General features: G+C 35.3%; 1 protein-coding gene across 4 annotated transcripts in view; it reads left to right on the top strand.

The window, feature by feature from the left end:
* Positions 1–21,474, top strand: part of SCLT1 (sodium channel and clathrin linker 1) — a 232,377-nt gene that overhangs the window by 54,797 nt on the left and 156,106 nt on the right. For all 4 annotated transcript variants that reach the window (XM_067036667.1, XM_067036666.1, XM_067036668.1 and 1 more), the window contains exons 3-5: positions 1,141–1,199; positions 1,730–1,802; positions 5,009–5,064. In XM_067036667.1, the coding sequence (XP_066892768.1) occupies positions 1,141–1,199; positions 1,730–1,802; positions 5,009–5,064 (188 nt within the window). The remainder of the gene's footprint in view (positions 1–1,140; positions 1,200–1,729; positions 1,803–5,008; positions 5,065–21,474) is intronic.

Raw genomic sequence — 21,474 nt, 5'->3', positions numbered from 1 at the left:
CCCAACACTATTAGTTGAAAAACAGTACTTTGTCCATTTATTATAGTTATAATTCCACTTCTTTTATATACTGCATACCCATAAATACTTGAATCTATTTCTGAATTTTCTGTACTGTTCTGTTTCTTACTGTGTCTGAACCATATTGTTTTAATTACTGTAGCATTATAGTGTTTTGACATGTAGTAGAGCAAGTTCTCCCCTCTTTTTTTTGTTTTGGCCAGATTATCTTGGCTATTCTTGCACATTTACTCAAACATAGGAACTTTACGATCTGTTTAAAGTCAAGTTTCATAAATTATTCTGTTAGATTTCTTTTTTGGAATTGCATGGTACCTGCAGTGAATTTTAAGAAATTAATACACATAATACTGACTGTTCCACATATGAATATGGTATAGAACCCTGTTTATTTAGATCCTTTATGTCCTTCAGTAAAGTTAATATTTTATTAAAGTTATTGCAACATGTTTTTTGTTTTATTCTCAAGTCTACCTTTTCTTATAGTAGTGAATACCATATTTTTTCCTATCACATTTTCTGATTATTGCTGGTATTTGGGAAAGCAGCTTTTTTTTTAATGTTTGATCTTCTATCTGGTGACTTGGTGTACTCTGTTCTTAGTCCTAATAATTGGTAGATTATAGAGAGAGTTTTCTAGGTAAATGGTCAAATTGTCTATAAATGTGAATAGTATTGTATGTTCCTTTTCAGCCTTTAGGTCTCCAACCCCCTGTCCCTGCAGCAGATACCACTGATTGGAACCTTTAGTACAATGCTGAATTTTAGTAGTGATAGTGAGCAGCCTTGTATTATTACTGAATTTCGTACAGTGCTTCTGATGTTCCACTATGAAGAATAGTAATTGATGTAGGTTTTTGGTGGATGTTCTTTATCAATTGAGAAATTTCTTCCTATTTCTATTTTGCCAAGCGTTTTATTATGTATGGGTGTTAAAATTTACTGAGTACATTTTCGGCATCAATCAATATAACTTTTTTTTTCTTTCCCTCTTTTGTAATTGCAGTAACAGATTTAAGGTTATAAAATGTTTACTTGTATTTAATTTTAAAATACTGTCAGTTTTGACTAGAAAGATGTGAGAAACAAAATTTTAAGATGCAATATTTTCTGTTATAGAAATCTGTCTTCAAAGGAGTTGCAGGTGACACAGTAGAAAACTCAGTAGTTGACCAAAGGTAAGGTTGAGTTACCAGAAAAATATTATTTTCTTAATTATGTTTAATTATTGTTAATTTTTTAGTATTAGGAATGTTTATTTTATATTCTGCTATAATTAGGTTTAAATGATCTGTCATTGAATTGACAAGAGGAAAAAAGCCAGTATTATTGTCTATAATAGTGGTTCTCAACTGAGTGATTTTGCTTCCCTCCCCTCCCCAGATATTTGACAATGTCTGGAAACATTTTTGCTTGTCACAGTTGTGGAGGAGGGTAAGGGTGCTAGTGGCATCTAATGGCTAGAGGCCAGGAATGCTACTAAACATCCTACAGTGCACAGGTCAGCCCCCAACAACAAAAAATTATTCAGCCTAAAATATTAATTGAGCTAAGGTTGAGAACCTCTGGTTTAGGAAAAAGGCAAAGTATTGATTGCTATGGAGAAAATTAATATAAAAATTTTGATGTTTAATTTATTTCATGTTACATATTTATTGAACTAGATTAAAAAGAATATGCATCTTTTTAACTTTGAAATTTTCTTTAGCTTTTTAGTTCCTCTTATTACTGAGTATGATAAGCATCTGGAAGAGCTAAATGGGCAGCTGAAATATTATCAGGTATGAAATCATAGCTATCAACCTTTTGGTAATATTTTCTTATATAAAAAAGAAAAAATAGACTCCTTTCTTTACAAAAACATGGATAAGGAAGAAAATGTTTACCTGTAATCAATTTATGTGTTATTTTCTGGTGTACAGCAAAGTGATTCAGTTATACACATTTATATGTGTGTGTGTGTATATATGTATTCTTTTTCAGATTCTTTTCCATTATAGGTTAGTACAAGATATTGAATCTAGTTCCCTGTGCTATCCAGTAGGTCCTTGTTGTTCATCTGTTTTATATGTAGTAGTGTGTATCTGTTAACCCCAAACTCTTAATTTATCCCTGCCCCCTCTTTTCCCCTTTGGTAACCATAAGTTTGTTTTCTACTTCTGTAAGTCTGTTTCTGTTTTAAGTAAGTCCATTTGTATCATTTCTTTTTTAGATTCTACATATAAGTGATATATGATATTTGTCTTTCTCTGTCTGACTTACTTTACTTAGTATGATAATCTCTAGGACCATGTTACTGCAAATGCATTATTTCATTCTTTATGGCTGAATAATATTCCATTGTGTATATGTACACCACATCTTTTTTACCCATTCATGTGCTGATAGACACTTAGGTTGCTTCCAACTCTTGGCTATTGTAAATAGTGCAGCTGTGAACATTGGGGTGCATGTATCTTTTTTTTTTTTTAACATCTTTATTGGAGTATAACAGTTTTATAATGGTGTGTTAGTTTCTGCTTTACAACAAAGTGAATCGGTTATACATATACATATGCATGTATCTTTTTGAATTAGAGTTTTTGTCTTTTCTGGATATATACCCAGGAGTAGGATTGCTGGATCATATGGTAACTCTGCTTTTAGTTTTTTAAGGAGCCTCAATACTATTTTCCAATTTACATTCCCATCAACAGTGTAGGAAGGTTCCCTTTCCTCCACACCCTCTCCAGTATGTATTGTTTGTAGACTTTTTGATGATGGCCATTCTGACCAGTCTGAAGTGATACTTCACTGTGGTTTTGTTGTGCATTTCTCTAATAATTAATGATGTTGAGCATCATTTCATGTGCCTGTTGGCCATCTGTATGTCTTCTTTGGAGAAATGTCTATTTAGATCTTCCCCCCATTTTTTGATTTGGTGGTTGTTTTTTTGCTGTTGAGCTGTATGAGCTGTTTGTTTAAATTTTTTAATTGATAAAGAACAACAGAAAGCTCTCTTTTGCACAAATGGTATTTTGCTTTTATTTTTAGGACTAGTGAGCCTAAAGTTTCTGCTGAATTCACTCTCTCAAAATTGCTATAATGACATGTGGTTTGATTGTTACAAAATGGAATATCTAGTTATCTTGAAATTAAACTTTTAAATTTTAATTTTTTATAATTTACCTGATTCATATATGTCTTTAATCAGCTAGTTTACTAAGGTGTTTAACTTCATTTTTCCATTTGGCATTCTCCATCTAAGAGTGATTACTGGATTAATTTCAAGAGAGAGGAAGCTGTAGCAGAAAGCCTAAGGGGCAAGAACAGTTGCTACTTTTAGAGAGAAAAAAGATGTTGACAGCTACTTCTAAGAACACTTGGTCACATAGATATTGTTGAGTAGCAATAGTTCTTATGATTTATCTTATTGACCAGTCAAAAAAGAGTATATCTTGAAAGCAGGAAAATATTCACAATAATTCTCTATATGAAAGTTTCTTCCAGAAAATGTAAATAATAGGGGAAAAAAAATTTTTTTTTTTTTAAGGGGAAAATTTGATGATAAGAAAGGTACTGCTGAATTTTTGTTTTCTTTCAATGATTAAATGTTTTGAAATATTTTACAGTAAAGAATCTTTAGTGTTACTGTAATGATCCACCCTGAATCCTAGTTAATGCATATATCCTACCTAATTATTTAAATAATATTTTTCAAGATATGCTGACATTTTTGTGATTTTTAAAAAATAATTACAAAATGGGGATAATTGCTACAATAAAATCCAAACCTCTTAGTCCGCATGGCATTCAAGCAAGACCTGCCACCTGCCTTTCCAGTTTTACCTCTCATTGCATGGCTCCATGTGTGGTCAGTTCTCAGTTATATGGTAGTGAATTCATTCATTTTGATTTAATTGTGATTCAGGCACAGCAGGGACCTGGGAAAGGTTCACCTTTCAAGCTGGCTTTGTAGTTATAATTGGCTGTTACTGTTTTCCTAGAGGAAGCTTCCTTGAGCTTCTCTAGTTGAAAGGGAGAGAGAAAGGCTTGGAGGATTGCCTGTTCTACCCTTCCCTTGCCAGGTTCACTCCAGGATTGGCTGTTCTTCTTTAGCCTGGGGTACCCAATCAAGAGTAATAGACAGATCATGAATTGATTGCAGTTTTGTTTTAAGTATGATTTTACATGGCCTCCTTCCTGATCTCCACTTGCTCGTTTAGTCTTACTGAGAACTGATGACTATGCCTGTGTTGTCTAATATTTTTTGCTTCTTTGCTCTTACTCATATTTCACCCTACTTGAAATGCCCTTTCTTTCCTGTTGAAATCTTACGATCCCTTTAACCCCTCAGAGAAAATTAAAAAATACCTTCATTTCATTCCCTTTACAGTATATATTTTATTCGTATTGCTATTTTAGTTAGTGATTTTTTTTTTTTTTTTTACCATCTTTCCTACTATTGTATGTGTTAGGGACCACATTGGTTTACTGTAGCAGCCTTGTATAGTGCAGAGAGTTTATACAACTAAAAAAGGTGGTCAATCAGAGACTGAATGTATTATTGCTAAAGAAGATCTTTATTTGCTTTTTTCGCCATTAACATTTTACTTTTTGAAATTCAAGCACTTACATGGGCTTCACCTAAACTAAAATGAATTATGATATATATTCAAGGTCTAGGGATCATTGGATATTTCTTATAGTGACATATTAAGGAGTATCTTACATCTCTTTTCCTATAAACATCTCTAACTATAGGAATTACATTTTAAAATATTTCTTAATATGTTATATGAAATATTTTTACTTATATTCTATTCAAAATGTTCTATTACATTTTGTGTATCATTAAAATATCTATATTTAATATTGCTTGTTAGAAGTGAAGAATAATTATTTCTTTATTGTCATAGAATCCGATTGCTTGCATATGAATGAACTACTTAATATAAATCTAATTGTCTGGAAAATGTTTTTCTGCAACCGTATTTTATTCTTTCAGAAACAGATGGGTGAGATGAAACTACAACTTGAAAATGTCATCAAGGAAAATGAAAGGTAGATCAATTAACTACTGATTATCTTATTGTTGTCTTACGTAAATTTCATTATTGTTATTTGGTATTTCATTCATGGAGTATACTGGTTATGAGTGTGGACGCTGGGGCCTGATTTCCTTTTTGACTCCTGGCTCCATTGCTTATTAGCTATATGACCTTGGACAAGTTAACCTCTTTGTGCTTTAGGGTTTCCTCATCTATGAGTGGGAGATAATAACAGAACCTATTTCTTAGAGCTGACTGTAAGGGATAAAGTATTTGCTTAAAATAGGGTACATAATAAGCACTTTATAAATATTAGCAATCATGAATAGTATAGTATAGAATATATATTATATTAGGAAACATACTGATAAAACAAATCTATCAACCGACTATCCAGTTAAGAGCTAAAATGTTATCAATACTGGTGCACTTATCTGTGTTTTCCTTCCCTATCCCATGTCCCTCCTTCCCTCTGCCAGAGGTTAATACTGTCTTGAATTTTTGTTTATCGTTCCCTTGCTTTTAAAAATGTTTGTAGGTATGTGTGTTCCTAATTTGCATTTTTAAAAACTTCCAAAAATAGTATTATTTAGTCTTCTGAGACTTACTTTTTTTCCATTCAATATAAGCAGAAGAGTTTCAGGGATGGGTCATAGGCTATGTGAATATTCAATTTTGCAATATATTGCCAACCTAATTTCCAAAGTGGCTATACCAGTTTACATTCCCACCAGTGATATTTATGAGTTCTTATTGATTCGTATATTTTATCAGCCCTTACTCTTACCAGGTTTCTTAATTTTTGTTATTTTGAGTCCTAAATGGTATTTCATTATGGCTTTAACTTACATTTTCCTGAATACCAATATGGTTAACCATTTTTCATATATTTATCTACCCATGTGGTTTTCTCATGAAACGCTTGTTCATTTCTTTTCCCTATTTTCTCTTTTATCTTTTCATTAGTAAATTGTCCGAGTACTTTATATAATCTGTATTCTGAATATTTGTTAGTGTGCTGATCAGTGCAAACAGTAACCATCATAGACACTTCAAACAAGAAGGGATTTAGTCACTTACAGTTAAGTACTGTGTAGGTAAGATAATTGGTTTTAGAGTCATACCTTAGAGGCTGAGTTTCTGAGGCCAGGGATTTATGCTGCTGCCACCATCTCTGTAGCCACCACTACAGCGTCATTTCCATGGAGCTGAAAACTTGACACTGGAAAGTGGGGCGAAGGGTACTCACTTCGGGAGACACTCACGTCTATCAGTTTTGCTTGCCATCTGTCGTACCTATAGAAGAATGTTCTCAGCTCACTTCTGCCTTCTATATCCCCTTCAAGTGCCTGTCACTTGTGAAACTTTAATCCCATCCACCACACCAGCTGCAAGGACATCCGGGAAACATAGTTTTAGACTTTCAGCCATTATGAAAGATGCTGGGATATGGAAAGGGATGGGAATGAATAATGAGTGCCAATGGCTCATTCAACGTGCTAGACAATAGGTATGTTTCAGATATTTGTTCCCAGGTTGTGATATGTTTGATCAACAGAAATTTCTTCTTCTTCTTTTTTTTTTTTTTTTTTTAATTTTGAAGTAGTTGAATATATCAGTCTTCTTTCTTATGATTGTTGGTCTTTGTGTATAACAAATCCTCTCTCAGCCTGCGGTCATAAAGATCTTCTCTTACATTTTCTTCTAAAAATGTTCAGAGTTTTATTCTATCCCAAGTTTAACTTTTAAAGGTCATGCAACTGGACTGAGACCTGATATATCTTTTGTTGTCGCCTTACAAAACAAAACCAAAAAATGAAGAAATACATTTTTTTTCGGTTTTAAATTCATTTAAAGCATAAACTCTTTTTAAGTTTGGCATCCTTTGTTTGCATTCTTCTATGTAAATCTCTTAATTAGGTTTTCAGTTTTTCTCATTTATTTGTGTTTTTTCCCATGGGAAAGTTTTTCTAAGTTTAACTTTTTATGATTTACTGTTCTTTCTCAAAATAATTATTAAAAAGGCTATGATTTTCCTATTAAAGACTATTGCTACGATTTTTGAATCACCAGTGCATGTAAGTTAAGTTTGTATTTTAATGTATTGGAGATAATACGGCATTATATAATTGAGCTAATGATTTAGTTGTTACCTATATTTGACTCCATACTCTTCCTTTTAAGTCCAGGTCTTTTGAAACCAGTCTTTTAAAAATCTGCCTTTACCTGTTTAATAGTAGTGCAGTCATGGCTCATGAATGTATTTATTCTTAGTACAATAGGGAAATGGGAAATATGGATTCAGAGCTTATTAAAAGGCACTTTTAGTAACTCGAAATGTTATCAGGTTTTAAAGTGAACTCTATGCCCTTAGGGCAACATCCTGCTTTTAAGTATTGCTGTTAAAGACTGCAAAATCAAAAAGAGCTTATCATTTTTAAGGAAAATATCTTAACTATGGTGAAGTCTGAATAATGGAAGCTAGCAGTGGCATGGATTATACAATAGTATGCAATTCCACTTAATTGGGTTTTGGAAACTTTTTAATACATTTGTGTATAGTGAGTATTTTCTGGGAATTGATTACAAATAGAAAATAATGAAGTCATTTTATAAAATGAGACTTAGGAAGAGGTGAAAAGATATTCATTTTATCATCCTTTCCTTTTTTTTTTTTTTTTTTGTTTGCGGTACGCGGGCCTCTCACTGTTCTTGCCTCTCCTGTTGCGGAGCACAGGCTCTGGACACACAGGATCAGTGGCCATGGCTCACGGGCCTTACCGCTCCATGGCATGTGGGATCTTCCCAGACCAGGGCACGAACCTGTGTCCCCTGCATCGGCAGGCAGACTCTCAACCACTGAGCCACCAGGGAAGCCCATTCTTCCCATTTTTAGTTTATTCCTTTAAACTCAGTTCATGTTGAGAATATAGTGTTTTTTATTTTGTTTTTCTCTCATTTTTTCTTTAATATCATATTTCATCCTCATAACTTGCCAGAGGATGAAAATTGGATAAGGTAATTAAATGAGTGAATATATATACAGCACTTCCTGGCACTAAGAAAATACTACCTTTTATTGTTATTATTTTTATTTTATTATTGAGGGTATGAAAGACATTATTTGTTGCCTCCATAAGAGCTATTTTCCCTTCTTTCATAATTCATATAACCCTGATTTTGTTCCAGTTGCATTGTGCTCAGGGAGATTAGCTTCTTCCACAATCTCAGGTGATAAATCTTTAATTATAAACCAGTGCACATTTCTTTTTGCCGGGAATTGGTCTAAGTATGAACATGTGACTCACTTGTACCCAGTGAAGTATAAGGGAGAGTCTGTTGTAGAGCCTCTGGGAAAGCTTTTTCTCCCTGATAAAAAGAGAGACTGGCAAGAAGAAAACTTAACCTCCTTCCTGTTCCTTATCATTTTAGAAAGTGATATATGTTGAAGCTGCTATAGCCATTTTATAACCATGAGAGTATGTAACAGAAACAAAAAGAGATTAGAAGAAGGGAAAGATGGGGAAGCCTTTGGTCCTTAAATTATATTATTGAACTGCTGAAACAAATCTAGAGTCACTTGCCTTCAGATTTAATATTTGGTGAGGTAATAAAACATTCATTCAGTCATTCACAAATATTGAGTACTTACTAATTACCAAGTGCTATTCAAGTTTCTGGAATACATTAGTGAATAAAACAGACAAAAATCACTGTTGCTTGTAGTCAAAGTATAGTAACTAGTACAGAGACTTAACGGCATCTGTCAGGGATTCACAAACTACAGCTTGAGGGCCAAATCTGGCCTGCCACCTCTTTTAGTAAATAAAAGTTTATTAGATCATGGCCAGACTTGTTCATTTGTATACTGTCTATGGCTGCTTTTGCTCTACAATGATGGAGTTGAATAGTTGAGACAGAGACTGAATGGCCCATAAAACCTAGAATATTTGGTATCTGGTCCTTTACAGAAAAAGTTTACTCTTCTCTGATACATGTAGCTATCTTTTGCTGGGCAATCTGTTAACTAGTCTTTGGTTCAACTGTCACCAAAAAGCTTTTTTGAAATTTATAACTGTCTTTACTTTTTTATTTAGGCATATATGTAGCTTTAGAGCACAGAAACAGAAAACTTCAACAGGAATATAAAGTTAGTATTTAATAAATTAAAACAATTATATTTAGCATATTATTTATTTTACTAAGTTTGTAAGTTTTTGTTTTATGATAGTCTAATATATTTATCTTTTTAAGATTAAAACTAAATATTTATGATTTAGAAGATTTCAATAGCATTATAAAATAGAATTGTTTTAGCAGTATTTTCATTGATTTGTTCTTATTGACCAATGATAATTGAATAATAAATAATAATATAGATCAGAGTTGTAATTTTAGGTTTGATTTCACCATCCCTAATTATTATATCATTAGTGTATGTTGATAAGAGCCTATGAACCCAGTATAGTCTATTTGAAATTTGGGAGAAAGGAGTTCATGTGTATATTTATAAAAATAGTAATAAAGCCATTATTTTTCAGTATTTGTCCAAAAATGGTATTCTCTACCCCAAAACTTTATTTATATAATAGCAAAAGATGAGTATATTTGATCTATTTTCCAATGAGAGAGTGAAAAGATATCTCTGGAATTACATGGTAAACCCTGCTGTTCTGATACTAATTTACACCATTACACTACGAGGAAAACCATCCCCAAAAGTTCACCAAATCCTAAGCTTTCATTATAAAGTTTGATATTTCTCTTTTTAATAACCTTATATAAATTCAGAGGTACCCTGATTTCTGTATATGTCTCTGTTTATAATAAGTCTGTGTTTGTGTATTTACGTATATATACACCTCTTACCACACCCTCCTTTGATGACTAGTCTCCAGTCACACTGGCCGTCTTACTTTGGCTTTCTTAAAACTGGCAAACCAGTTTCCACCAGAAGACCTTTTACTTATTTCTTCTGCCTGCAATGTTATTCTCCAGACCTACACAGGACTGTCTCCTTCTCTTCAATCAGGCAGGCATTCCCTGACCACGTTATCTAGCACTGTTCCTCCCTCCCCAACTTTCTGTTTTCTATTATCCAATTTTATTTGTGGTACCTATTACTACCTGAAATTATTTATTTGCTTGGTTATTATTTGTCTTATCTACTAGAATGTATCCTTCATGGAGCAGGGCCCTTGTCTATTCTGTTTGCCACTGTATACCTAACACCTTTGAGCAGTGCTTGATACATATTAAATGCTCAAAAAATATTTTTTTAGTGGATGATTGCAAGTATTAGGAACATAAACATACATATATTCATATTTGGCTGTTTTTGCTTCAAGAACTAGAAACAGGTCATTCTGAGTAAATGGGAATGTACGATAAGGAGGAACATGGAATACAGCTAGAACTGGGAAGCAATTAGGACCATCTCTGAGGATATGCTCCTCTTATCAGTTGTCTCATACAGCCTTAATTGTCCCCCTCAGTAATGGCACCCCTTTCCATATAGCAGCTGCTCCTATTCTTCCAACCAAAAAGCTGATTCTCTCTGTTCTTTAGGTCAAATCCTGAAGGTACCCATTCTTGTTAGTTACTAAGGGCCAACACTTCTATTTTCAGAACGCTTCATGCCAGTCGGCCTATGATAGGGCTGCCCTTGAGAAATATGTGAAACTTCAGTCTAATCATTGGCTTCCCTCTGTAAAAAATAGCCTGCACTATTCCCCAGAGCATGGGTTATGGTCAAGGATTACTTAAGTCTGCGCATGGCAGACGGTGTTAGCTATAACATGTCCAATATATACATTAGATTGTAATTGTTGATGATATCACTCTGGCTGGAGACATCAGAGAAGGCTTAAGTGAGGGGATGAAATTTGAGCAGAGTCTTTAAGAATGAGTAGGAGTTCATCAAATTAAAAATCATATGTTTATTAAAATACAGATCATTTACTGTGGTTATATCTCAGCGTATTTGTATAGGGGAATTAGGCATAAGATTGGGGTGGTGGGCAGGGAGCAGATCATATAAGATCTTATATGCTCTGCTAAGGAATTTAAACTTGTCTTACAGATGGCGTAGGGGGCTCTTCAAGGGCTTTTAGCAGAGGAGGAGGGTGCACTGTTGAAGGATTGAATTCAGTTGTACTTTAGAACTTGAAAATGCCAAATTTTTCTGGAAAGAATATATATGATTCACTGTAGGAGGAGAAGAAGGGAAGCAACAATTCTAGTTATCAGACTGTTCTGTATTAATCCCCAAAAGAAACACTACACCATGGCAGGGATGTGGATACCTTCACTGAGGAAGCTTGGACTTAAGGATGAAAAATGTCTGTCAGGTGAGGGAAGGCATGTAGAGAGGTTGTACCAGGCAGTTGTCTAGAATGTTTTCTAATTGTATGTATTTGTCTTACTCTGTCTTCTCTCTTACTTGACTGTAAGATTCCCTAACACTATTCCCTGTTCCCCTATTTTAATATCTACAAAATTGGGATGTAGCCATAGTGAATGGCATGTCTAGATTAATAAGTAGCAATTTTTATTTTTAATAGTATGTAAAGGAATGGTGCATCTTACTATCAATGACAAATTCAATTCAAAGAAAGACTGGTTAGAAGTGTATTTGATTTGTCTTTGTCACCTCAGAGATCAAAACTTTTAGAAACTCGTCTTGGCCAAAATTCTATTGCCTATTAATGCTAATTAGTTATAATTTCAGGACTGCAGTTACTGGCTGGGTGATTTTCCTTTCCTATTATTAATACTTTAATCTATCTGGAACTCAGTTTCTTTATTTTTTTTTTAACTGAAGTATAGTTGATTTACAATGTTGTGCCGATCTCTGCTGTACAGCAAAGTGACTCAGTTATACACATATATACATTCCTTTTCGTATATTATTTTCCATTATGGTTTATCACAGGATATTGAATATAGTTCCCTGTGCTATACATTAGAACCTTGTTGTTTTTCCACTCTAAGTGTAATAGTTTGCGTCTGCCAACCCCAAACTCCCAGTCTATCCCTCTCTTTCCCCGCTCCACCTTGGCAACCACAAGTCTGTTGTCTACATCTATGAGTCTGTTTCTGTTTTGTAGATAGCTTCGTTTGTGCCATATTTTAGATTCCACATATAAGTGATGTCATATGGTATTTGTCTTTCTCTTTCTGACTTACTTCACTTAGTATCATAATCTCTGGTTGCATCCATGTTGCTGCAAGTGGCATTATTTCATTCTTTTTTATGGCTGAGTAGTATTCCATTGTATATATGTACTACATCTTCTTTATTCATTCATCTGTTGATGGATATTTAGGTTGTGTCCATGTTTTGGCTATTGTGAATAGTGCTGCTATCAACATAGGGGTGCATGTATCTTTCTGAATTAAAGTTTTGTCCAGGTATATTCTCAGGAGTGGGATTGCTGGATCATATGGTTCATTCTATTTTTAGTTTTCTGAGGAACCTCCATACTGTTTTCCGTAGTTGGTGTACCATCTTACATTCCCACCAACAGCGTAGGAGGTGGAACTCAGTTTCTTTTTTTTTTTTTCCTCCATGCAAATTATTCTTTATTTCTCCAAACACTCATACTTTCTTAGCATTCTGTCTGCTCACATTTTCCAACAGCCTGAGAAAACCACCCACATCTCTATACATTAAACTTATACACATTTTTAGGAACCAATTTAAATATGATCTTTTCTGAAAAATCTTTGCACATTCCATTGTAGTATTTTTTTAACATCTTTATTGGAGTATAATTGCTTTACAATGGTGTGTTAGTTTCTGTTTTATAACAAAGTGAATCATTATAGTATTTTTATACCTTGGTTAGGGCATTTATTACTTTTACTTTGGATTGCAGACACTTACGTATATGTACATTAAATCATTAAAACAAGAATTCAATTCTGTTTCATGTCTTCTATTACTTAAGTAGGTCTTTTTTAAAATTAGTTATCTGTTTTATACATATTAGTGTATATATGTCAATCCCAATCTCCCAATTCATCCCCCCTCACCCCGCTTTCCCTCCTTAGTGTCCATACGTTTGGATCTCAGTTTCTTAATCTATGAAATGAGAGATTTGGACTAGATTTCAGTTTTATTTTTTATATATTTTTATGATTATAGTAAGTGCTTGTTAAATATCTTTTGAAGTAATACTGCAAGTGGTAAGATAGAAAAATAATAAAAGCCATAAGTAACAACTTCAAAGGCATAGATATGTAGTAATTTAATGTAAAACATATTTATTTTAGGATAATATTTATTTTCTTAAAGACATTTTATCAGGAGTATCTTATCCAATGAAATAGTCAACAGGAAGAGGTCAGAAACACTGTTACTTTTTTGATTTAGTACATTGTACCTAGCATAAAATATAGTACAAACCCTCTTTCTTTCTAGATTAATAGATGGTCTGCAGATTGAAACAGGCAATAAAGTGGAGAATCATAAGGCATACATAGAATACTTTAAAATTTTTTGACTTTGACTTAAAGTAAATGTGCACTTATTTAATCTTTTTTATATAATGCCTAAGATCTTTACTTTGAGTAAGCCTATTAATTGTAGTTCTTTGTTGTCTGTACGCGGGCCTCACCCGTTGCGGAGCACAGGCTCCGGACGCTCAGGCTCAGCGGCCATGGCTCACGGGCCCAGCCGCTCCGTGGCATGTGGAATCTTCCTGGACCGGGGCACGAACCCGTGTTCCCTGCATCGGCAGGCGGACTCGCAACCCCTGCACCACCAGGGAAGCCCTCTTTGTTGTCTTTTATACATAAACCATAAAGATAATTCATTCTTTATAATTTCCAGTTTCAGTTTCTTTGAATAAGAGTGAAAACTTAGAGATCCTTTTGATCTCCTTTTGATCCTCTGTGATTTTATAAATTTTCTGACTTTTTATAATTATTTTACCTACCTCTAATTAACAGCAGCTATTTAACAACTCATCTTTATTGAGCCTTTCATATTCAGTTTAGGTTTCATAGAAAAAACCCCAGCTCTTTTGTATTTTTATATTTTTCATTTTGGGTCACATTTAATTAAATTGTACAATTATAATAATAGTTTATGGCAGGTATAGTAGATTGGCTTAACATCTGTTCCAACCTCCTTTTTGTATACTTTCTTGTACTGCAAAGGCTGGAAAACTAGAAACTAGTTCAGGGTAGGAATTTGGTTCTGCTAATGATAAACACATGTAAGAGACCTAAATTAGGAGATAAGTGGGAGGAGAAGCTGTGTATGAGAATCTATTTTTGTGGATGAGAATCTAACAAGTGTAGAGTGGCTCTAGAGCCAGTAATTCTGGCAGCTGCTTCTGTCAGAGCTAAGTCAGGGTGTTCCTACCGGCAATAGCTCTGGCAGTAACTTCCTGACCCCAGGATCTCAGCTAAAGAGGTGTGATCCTGGAACCAGCGATTGGTGTAGCCACTTCCTGATTGTCCAGCTTCCTAGTTGTGGTCTGTATATCAAAAAGATTGACTTTTTTTAGCATTTGCACTAGAAAATAGAGACCATCTAGTTGATGGTGACTGCAGGTAAAGCACCTATGCAGAGAAATGGGGTGCTACTAATGTTATTAATAAGGGTAACACTGTTTACTTCTACAAAGCTTTGTATGATTTCTCTTCATTTCTCCTCTTACTATGAAGCCAACCAAATATGATGGAACTTTCTCCTCTTTATTTTCTTACAGTTCTTACGTTTTGACTTGATTATATATTTGAATAAATACAGCTAGGACCAGAACTATCTTCCTATCCTGTACATAATATCTCTTCAAATGTTTGTTGAACTTACTAAAATTATTGATACCTAATTTTCAAGATTTGTTAACCATACATAAGAAAATAATGCTTTGAAAAAGACTAATTCCTTAAACCTTTGCAGTACTTAAATGGCTTTATTTTCTCAATTATACTGCTAAGATCTTTGGAGAATTAGATAACATATATTTACTTAGTATTTATAAATATATTATTGCAGCTAAATTATATTTCAAAGAAAACAAGGGCAAAAATAAACAGGAATGTAAAAGATATAAAGAGTAAAGAACAAGTTTGAGTATATGTGTGTACATTTTTCTGTTTATACTGCTCATATATGAACCAACAGGAATATACTGTGTTTTTCAAGACCCATGAAACATTTACATAGACATGGGCTGCAGACCCTCCCCACCACATACATACATATAAATTAAACATAAATCACACCTACAATAAATTAGAAATAACAAGAAGTAAGTGTAAAGAATTTCTTTTAACTGCATTTTCAACTACTGAGATAAAGAGGAAAACTAAAATTAAAAACTGCATAAAATAAATAGCATATCAAACTAGTGAGATGCAGCCAAACTAGTACTCAGAACATTTTTAATTAACTGAAAATAAGTTAGATAGTTTTGTTTACAGTGATGGCAACAGACTCCTTTTGAGAAAACTAGAGAATCTGGACAAAAACTAGAAAATCTTGACAAAAATCAAATTTGTTTAAAGTGAATTGGAGTCAGTGTAGAATTGTAGGGTAAAGACCAGGAAAAGAAAGAAATCCAGGGATATGAGCCTGCATTTGGGGTTACTTTCCCTTAAATATATCTCCTGATGTCAGAAGACGTGAAGAGAGGTTTAAAACTGAGCAGAGCTCAAAACAAATCCATGGAGCTAGAGAAATAAAAATTGAAGTTCAGAGCCCATCAGACTTGAGGGTAGGTGGCTCAGGAACATCCAGGCTTTGAAGTAAGAGTGACTCCCCCAAAATAGACTAGTCCTGCAAAGATCTAAAACATGACTCTGATGTTTGATACAACATGATGTTATAAATGACATGATCAGGGATTGATAATACCCCTCCCCACCTGAAAAAAGAAAAGGAAGACTTTTAGAGGAAGATAACATCATTGCTAGGCCTCAGAATATCTCTGTACTTTTTTATTTGTGATATCTGGCTCACATCTGGTATAAAAAGAACTGGCAATGGGAAGATTGAAGACAGCATGGTTAAAAAATCATTAAAAAATAGTATACAATAGAAACAGATCCACGGTTTGGTCTTTAAAATGACTGCACCATGTTCAATGAAATAAGATACAATTTTGAGAATTTCTATAAGAGAACTAAAAACTCTTAAAGAACCAAATAGAAATTAGAAATTCTAGAACTGAAAATTGCAGTAATAATGGAAATGAGACATAACTGAAGAGAGAATTAATGGAATGCAACCCAAGTCAGAAGAAAATATTCAGAGTGAAGGTCAGAGAGAGAAGGGGATAGAAAATGCAGAGCAAAATAAATAAATAAAAACTAAGAGACATATGGGAAATAGTGAAAACAGCTAAAAGTAATATAGCTTGAGTCCCAGAAAGAGAGGACAGAGAGACATCAATCCACAGATTAAGAGCACACCATGCATCGTAAGCAGGATAATACAAAAGTACTGTACCTAGGTACATTATTATAAAATCAAAGAAAACGAAAAAACTTAACAGCAGAAAGAACTTATCTTCGAATCTAGCCACAATAAGATATTAACTGACTTCTCAACAGAGATACTGCAAATCAGGAGACAGTGGAATATTTTTTAAGTGCTGAAAGAAAAACTGTAAGTGTAGAATTCTTTACCCAGTGAAATATCCATCAGAAGAAAGGTCAGATGAAAAGAAATTGAGAGCATTATCATTAGCAAAATTAAAGAAAATCCTAAAAAGATATTCTACAAAAAGAAAATAATCCCAGATGAAAGCTTAGAATTGCAGGAAATGGTGCCCATGGGAGAAAGTCTAATGAACATCAGCTCTTCTAAAACAATAATAATGTCCCTAAAATATCTGTAGAGAATTAAATATAAGGCAGCAATATCATAAGTTTAGGGAAATGGCATTTGGAAGTTAAAATATTCTCAGGTTCTAGCATTACCCAAAAGAAATATAATACTAATTTATTTTAGAGTTTGATAACTCGATGCATGTTTTAATCTTTAAAAGTAAAGCCAACTGCCAACCAAGATAATGTAACTGTCAACCATGTAACTGCCAACCAAGATAATAGAGTAGAAAAATGAAGTAATAAAAAAAATAAAAACCAAAAGAAAGCATGAAAGGAGAGAAAAATCATAATGGACTGGGCAAATAGAAAGCAAATACTAAGATAGTAGATATAAACTCAAATACGTTAGTAATTACATTAAGCTTCAATGTACTAAATGCTGCAGTTGAAAGACAGTGATTTATCAGAGGAGATTAAAAAGGAAACCAGTTATAGTGTGTATTTCTTATCAGACAGATTTTTAAAATATAAGAATATTGAATGATTGCAAATAAGAGGATGGAAAATTGATAAACCATGCAGTGCTAACCAAAAGAAAGCTGGTAATATCAGACATAGTAGACCATAATGCAAGAAGAGAATATTATAAATAGGGATATTTCATAATGATAAAAGATATAACAGTTTTAAATTTGCAAGTACCCAGAGACTTGCCTGGTGGCACAGTGGTTAAGAATACACTTGCCAGTACAGGGGACGTGGGTTCAAGCCCTGGTCTGGGAGGATCCCACATGCTGCGGAGCAACTAAGCCTGTGCGCCACAACTGCTGAGCCTGTGCGCCACAACTACTGAAGCCCACTAGCCTAGAGCCCATGCTCCACAACAGGAGAAGCCACGTGCACCACAACAAAAAGTAGACCCCGCTTGCTGCAACTAGAGAAAGCCTGCACACAGCAATGAAGACCCAATGCAGCCAAAAATAAATAAACAAATAAATAAATTTATTTATTTAAAAAAAATTTGCAAGTACCCAGTAACAAAGCCTCAGAATAGAAAATTTCAAGTTTTCTGTTTCTCTAGATTAGAAAAATTCAGTGATAGCATTGAATGGCAAAACAGACAAATCCACTAGATAGCAGGAAATATAAACATATTGCTCCTCAGTAATTGAAAGAAAAACTCAAAAAATAATATTTGAGGCTTCCCTGGTGGTGCAGTCGTTGGGAGTCTGCCTGCCAATGCAGGGGGCGCGGGTTCATGCCCCGGTCCAGGAGAATGCTGCATGCTGCAGAGCGGCTGGGTGCGTGAGCCATGGCCGCTGAGCCTGAGCATCTGGAGCCTGTGCTCCGCAACGGGAGAGGCCACAACAGTGAGAGACCTGCGTACCACACACACACACAAAATAATAATAATATTTGAACCATGCAATTAACAAACCTACTTAACAGACAAATACCTAATAGTTTCAAAATACATATTCTTTTTAAGTACACATAAAACATTTCCAAAATTGACAAATTCAGAAAGTAACTCTCAGGACTTCCCTGGTGGGCCAGTGGGTAAGACTCTGCTCTCCCAATGCAGGGGGCCCTGGTTCAATCCCTGATCGGGGAACTAGATCCCACATGCATGCCGCAATTGAGAGTTCACATGCTGCAACTAAGAAGTCTGCGTGCTGCAACCAGGAAGTCCTCATGCTGCAGTCTTCCACGACAAAGATCCCGTGTGCCGTAACTAAGACCTGGCACAGCCAAAATAAATAAATAAATAAATATTTAAAGGAAAAAAGAAAACAACTCTCAGATTTTTTTAAGTACTCAGATTCTGTTCCTTAATAACAGTGAAAATTATATTAGAAATCAGTTTTTTAAAAAACAGAAAGAAAAGAAAAAAGGAATCAGAAAATTCCCAGCTGTTTCTAATTAAGCAATATGCTTTTTAAATATTACTCATAGGTCAAAGAATTAACCATGAAAGCTGGAGAATATTTTCAACTGATAGATAGTGAAAATACACCATGAAAACTGTGGGTTGCAGTTAAGGCCATTCTTAGAGGGAAATCCATACTCTTAAGTGCATATATTAGAAAAGAAGTCTGAAAATCAGTGGTCTCTAAGAATTTGCTGAACAGGTTAGGAAAAGAACAGCAAACTAAACCCCAAATTATAAAACGTTTGGAGAATTACGGTACATCAGGCAAGAGACAGCAGGATTGCAAATTGCAAGATTAAACACCCCTACCCCAAATACTTAAGATACTAAAACAAAAATAAACTACTGATGCATATAGGTGGTTCTTGCTTTGCATGACAGTGCAGGACTATAAAAATGACCTTGCAAGGTGTGTCCAAGGTGATGGAGTACGAAGACCCCGAACTCACCTCCTCCTCTAGGCACACCAAAATTACAATTATTTACAGAGCAGCTATCAATGAGAATAACTTGAAGACTAGCAGAAAAGGTTTTTCATAGCTTAAGATATATGGAAAGAATCAAAACAAGATGGGTAGGAGGGGCCAGAGACATAATGTAGTCAAGACCTGAACTTTCAGGTAGGTGACCCACAAATGGGAGGATAATCACAATCACAGAAGTTCTCCCTAAGGAGCAAGGGGTCCAAGACCCACATCAGGCTCCCCAGCTGAGGGTCCTGCACTAGAAAGACAGGCCCTCAAAACGTGTGGCTTTGAAAGCCAGCGGGACTTGTATATGGGAGAGCCAGAGGACTGTAGGAAGCAGAAACTCCACTGTTTAAGCGCACACACAAAGTCTCACATGCTCTGAGTCCCAGAGCTGAGACAGTAATTTGAAGGAGCCTGTTAAGACCCACTTGCTGATCTCGTAGAGTCTCCTGGAGAGGCAGGGCAACTGGGACTCTTCCTGATGACATTGGTGACAGCCATTTTGGGGAGTTCATTCTACCATGAGGACACTGGTGCTGGCAAGTGCCATTTTGGAGTCCTCCCTCTAGCCTACTAGCACTGGGGGTCTGCATGCCCAACAGCAGATAAGCTCCAGTTCTAGTACCTCCCGGGTGAGCAGCCAGCTTTGCAGGGACCTGGTTCCACCCACCAGTGGACCGGAACCAACCCCAGGCCTCCCCAACACCCACACCCAGGTACCCTGGGGCTCAACTCTACCCACCATCAGATCAGAACCAGCCTTGGAACACCCCTGGCCTTGCCACCAGCCACACCAGGACCCAGCCCTGCCCATCAGCTAGCCAGGACCAGCCCCAGAATCTCCAGAGTCCCAGAGCCAGCTTCACTAGGATGTGGCCCCACCCACCAGTAGGCTGACACCAGCATTGGACCCCCTGGGTCCCACAGCCAGCACCCAGGGAACCAGATCTGTATACCACTGGGCTGAGACCCACCCCCCTGCCAGGTCACGTGACCAGCTGTACCAGAACCCAGTACTGCCCACTAGTGGGCCAGCATCTACCCAAGGACCTCCCAGCCTGTGCATCCAATCATGCTGAAATCTGGCCTGCCCACCAGCAGGCCAGCAGCCACCATGCAAGGCAGGGCATAGCAGCCAACCAGCCTAGGGATGAGCCTTGTCTCCAGTGTGCCAAGAGAAGTCAGCCTCATCACACAGAAGGGCCCACACAGCCCACATATGGGGTCAAGTGCTGCTGGGCCCCATACGATGTCTCTTACTTAAGACCACTTCTCCAACATCTGGAAACATAACTGACCTACTTAATACTTAGAAATAAACATGGAAAATTAGGCAGAACAAGGAGAGAAGGAATATGTTCCAAATGAAGACAAAACCCCAGAAGAACTAAGCCAAGTGGAGATAAGCAATCTACCTGATAAAGAGTTCAAAAGAATGGTAATAAAGATGCTCAGTGCAGCTCAGTGCTTTGTGTCCACCTAGAGGGGTGGGATAGGGAGGGTGGGAGGGAGATGCAAGAGGGAGGAGATATGGGGATATATGTATATGTATAGCTGAGTCACTTCATTATACAGCAGAAACTAACACACTATTGTAAAGCAGTTAAACTCCAATAAAGATGTTAAAAAAAAATTCACTCTGGCAGAAGCTAAAATTTGATACAATTACATTTAATACAGATAAATCACTATTGATAAAGCCTGTCTTGTAAAAAAAAAAGAATATATAAGTACATATTCACCTTATATTGAAGATATTTGCTTTCTCTTATAAATAGCTGTCAGTTTTATTTTCTAATCATCTTTCCTTTCTCCACTGATCTGATGTTATCTTTATTATAAACTAAATACATACATTTGAGTTTGTAAAATAAACACAAAATGAGAAATACAGACACTTGAAAATGTTTAGAGAAAACTGTAACTCTGCTGATAAATGTGAAATTATAAGTGAAATAAACAATTTTCTATGAAAAAAAAGGTGCTCAGTGAACTCAGGAGAAGAATGAATGAACACAGTGAGAAGTTAGAAGTTTCTAACAAATAGTTAAAAAATATAAAGAAGTAAACAGAGCTGAAGAAGATAATAACAAATAAAAAATACCTTAGAAGGAATTAACAGTAGAGTATATGATACAGAGGAACAGATCAGTGAATAGGATGACAAAGTAGAAGAAATCACCTGAACTGAACAAAAAAAGAAAAAAGTTTTTTAAAAAGAGGACAGTTT

The sequence above is a fragment of the Kogia breviceps genome, chromosome 6, assembly GCF_026419965.1.
Source record: "Kogia breviceps isolate mKogBre1 chromosome 6, mKogBre1 haplotype 1, whole genome shotgun sequence".
Lineage (NCBI taxonomy): Eukaryota > Metazoa > Chordata > Mammalia > Artiodactyla > Physeteridae > Kogia > Kogia breviceps.
This window is presented reverse-complemented; position numbering and strand designations above follow the sequence as displayed.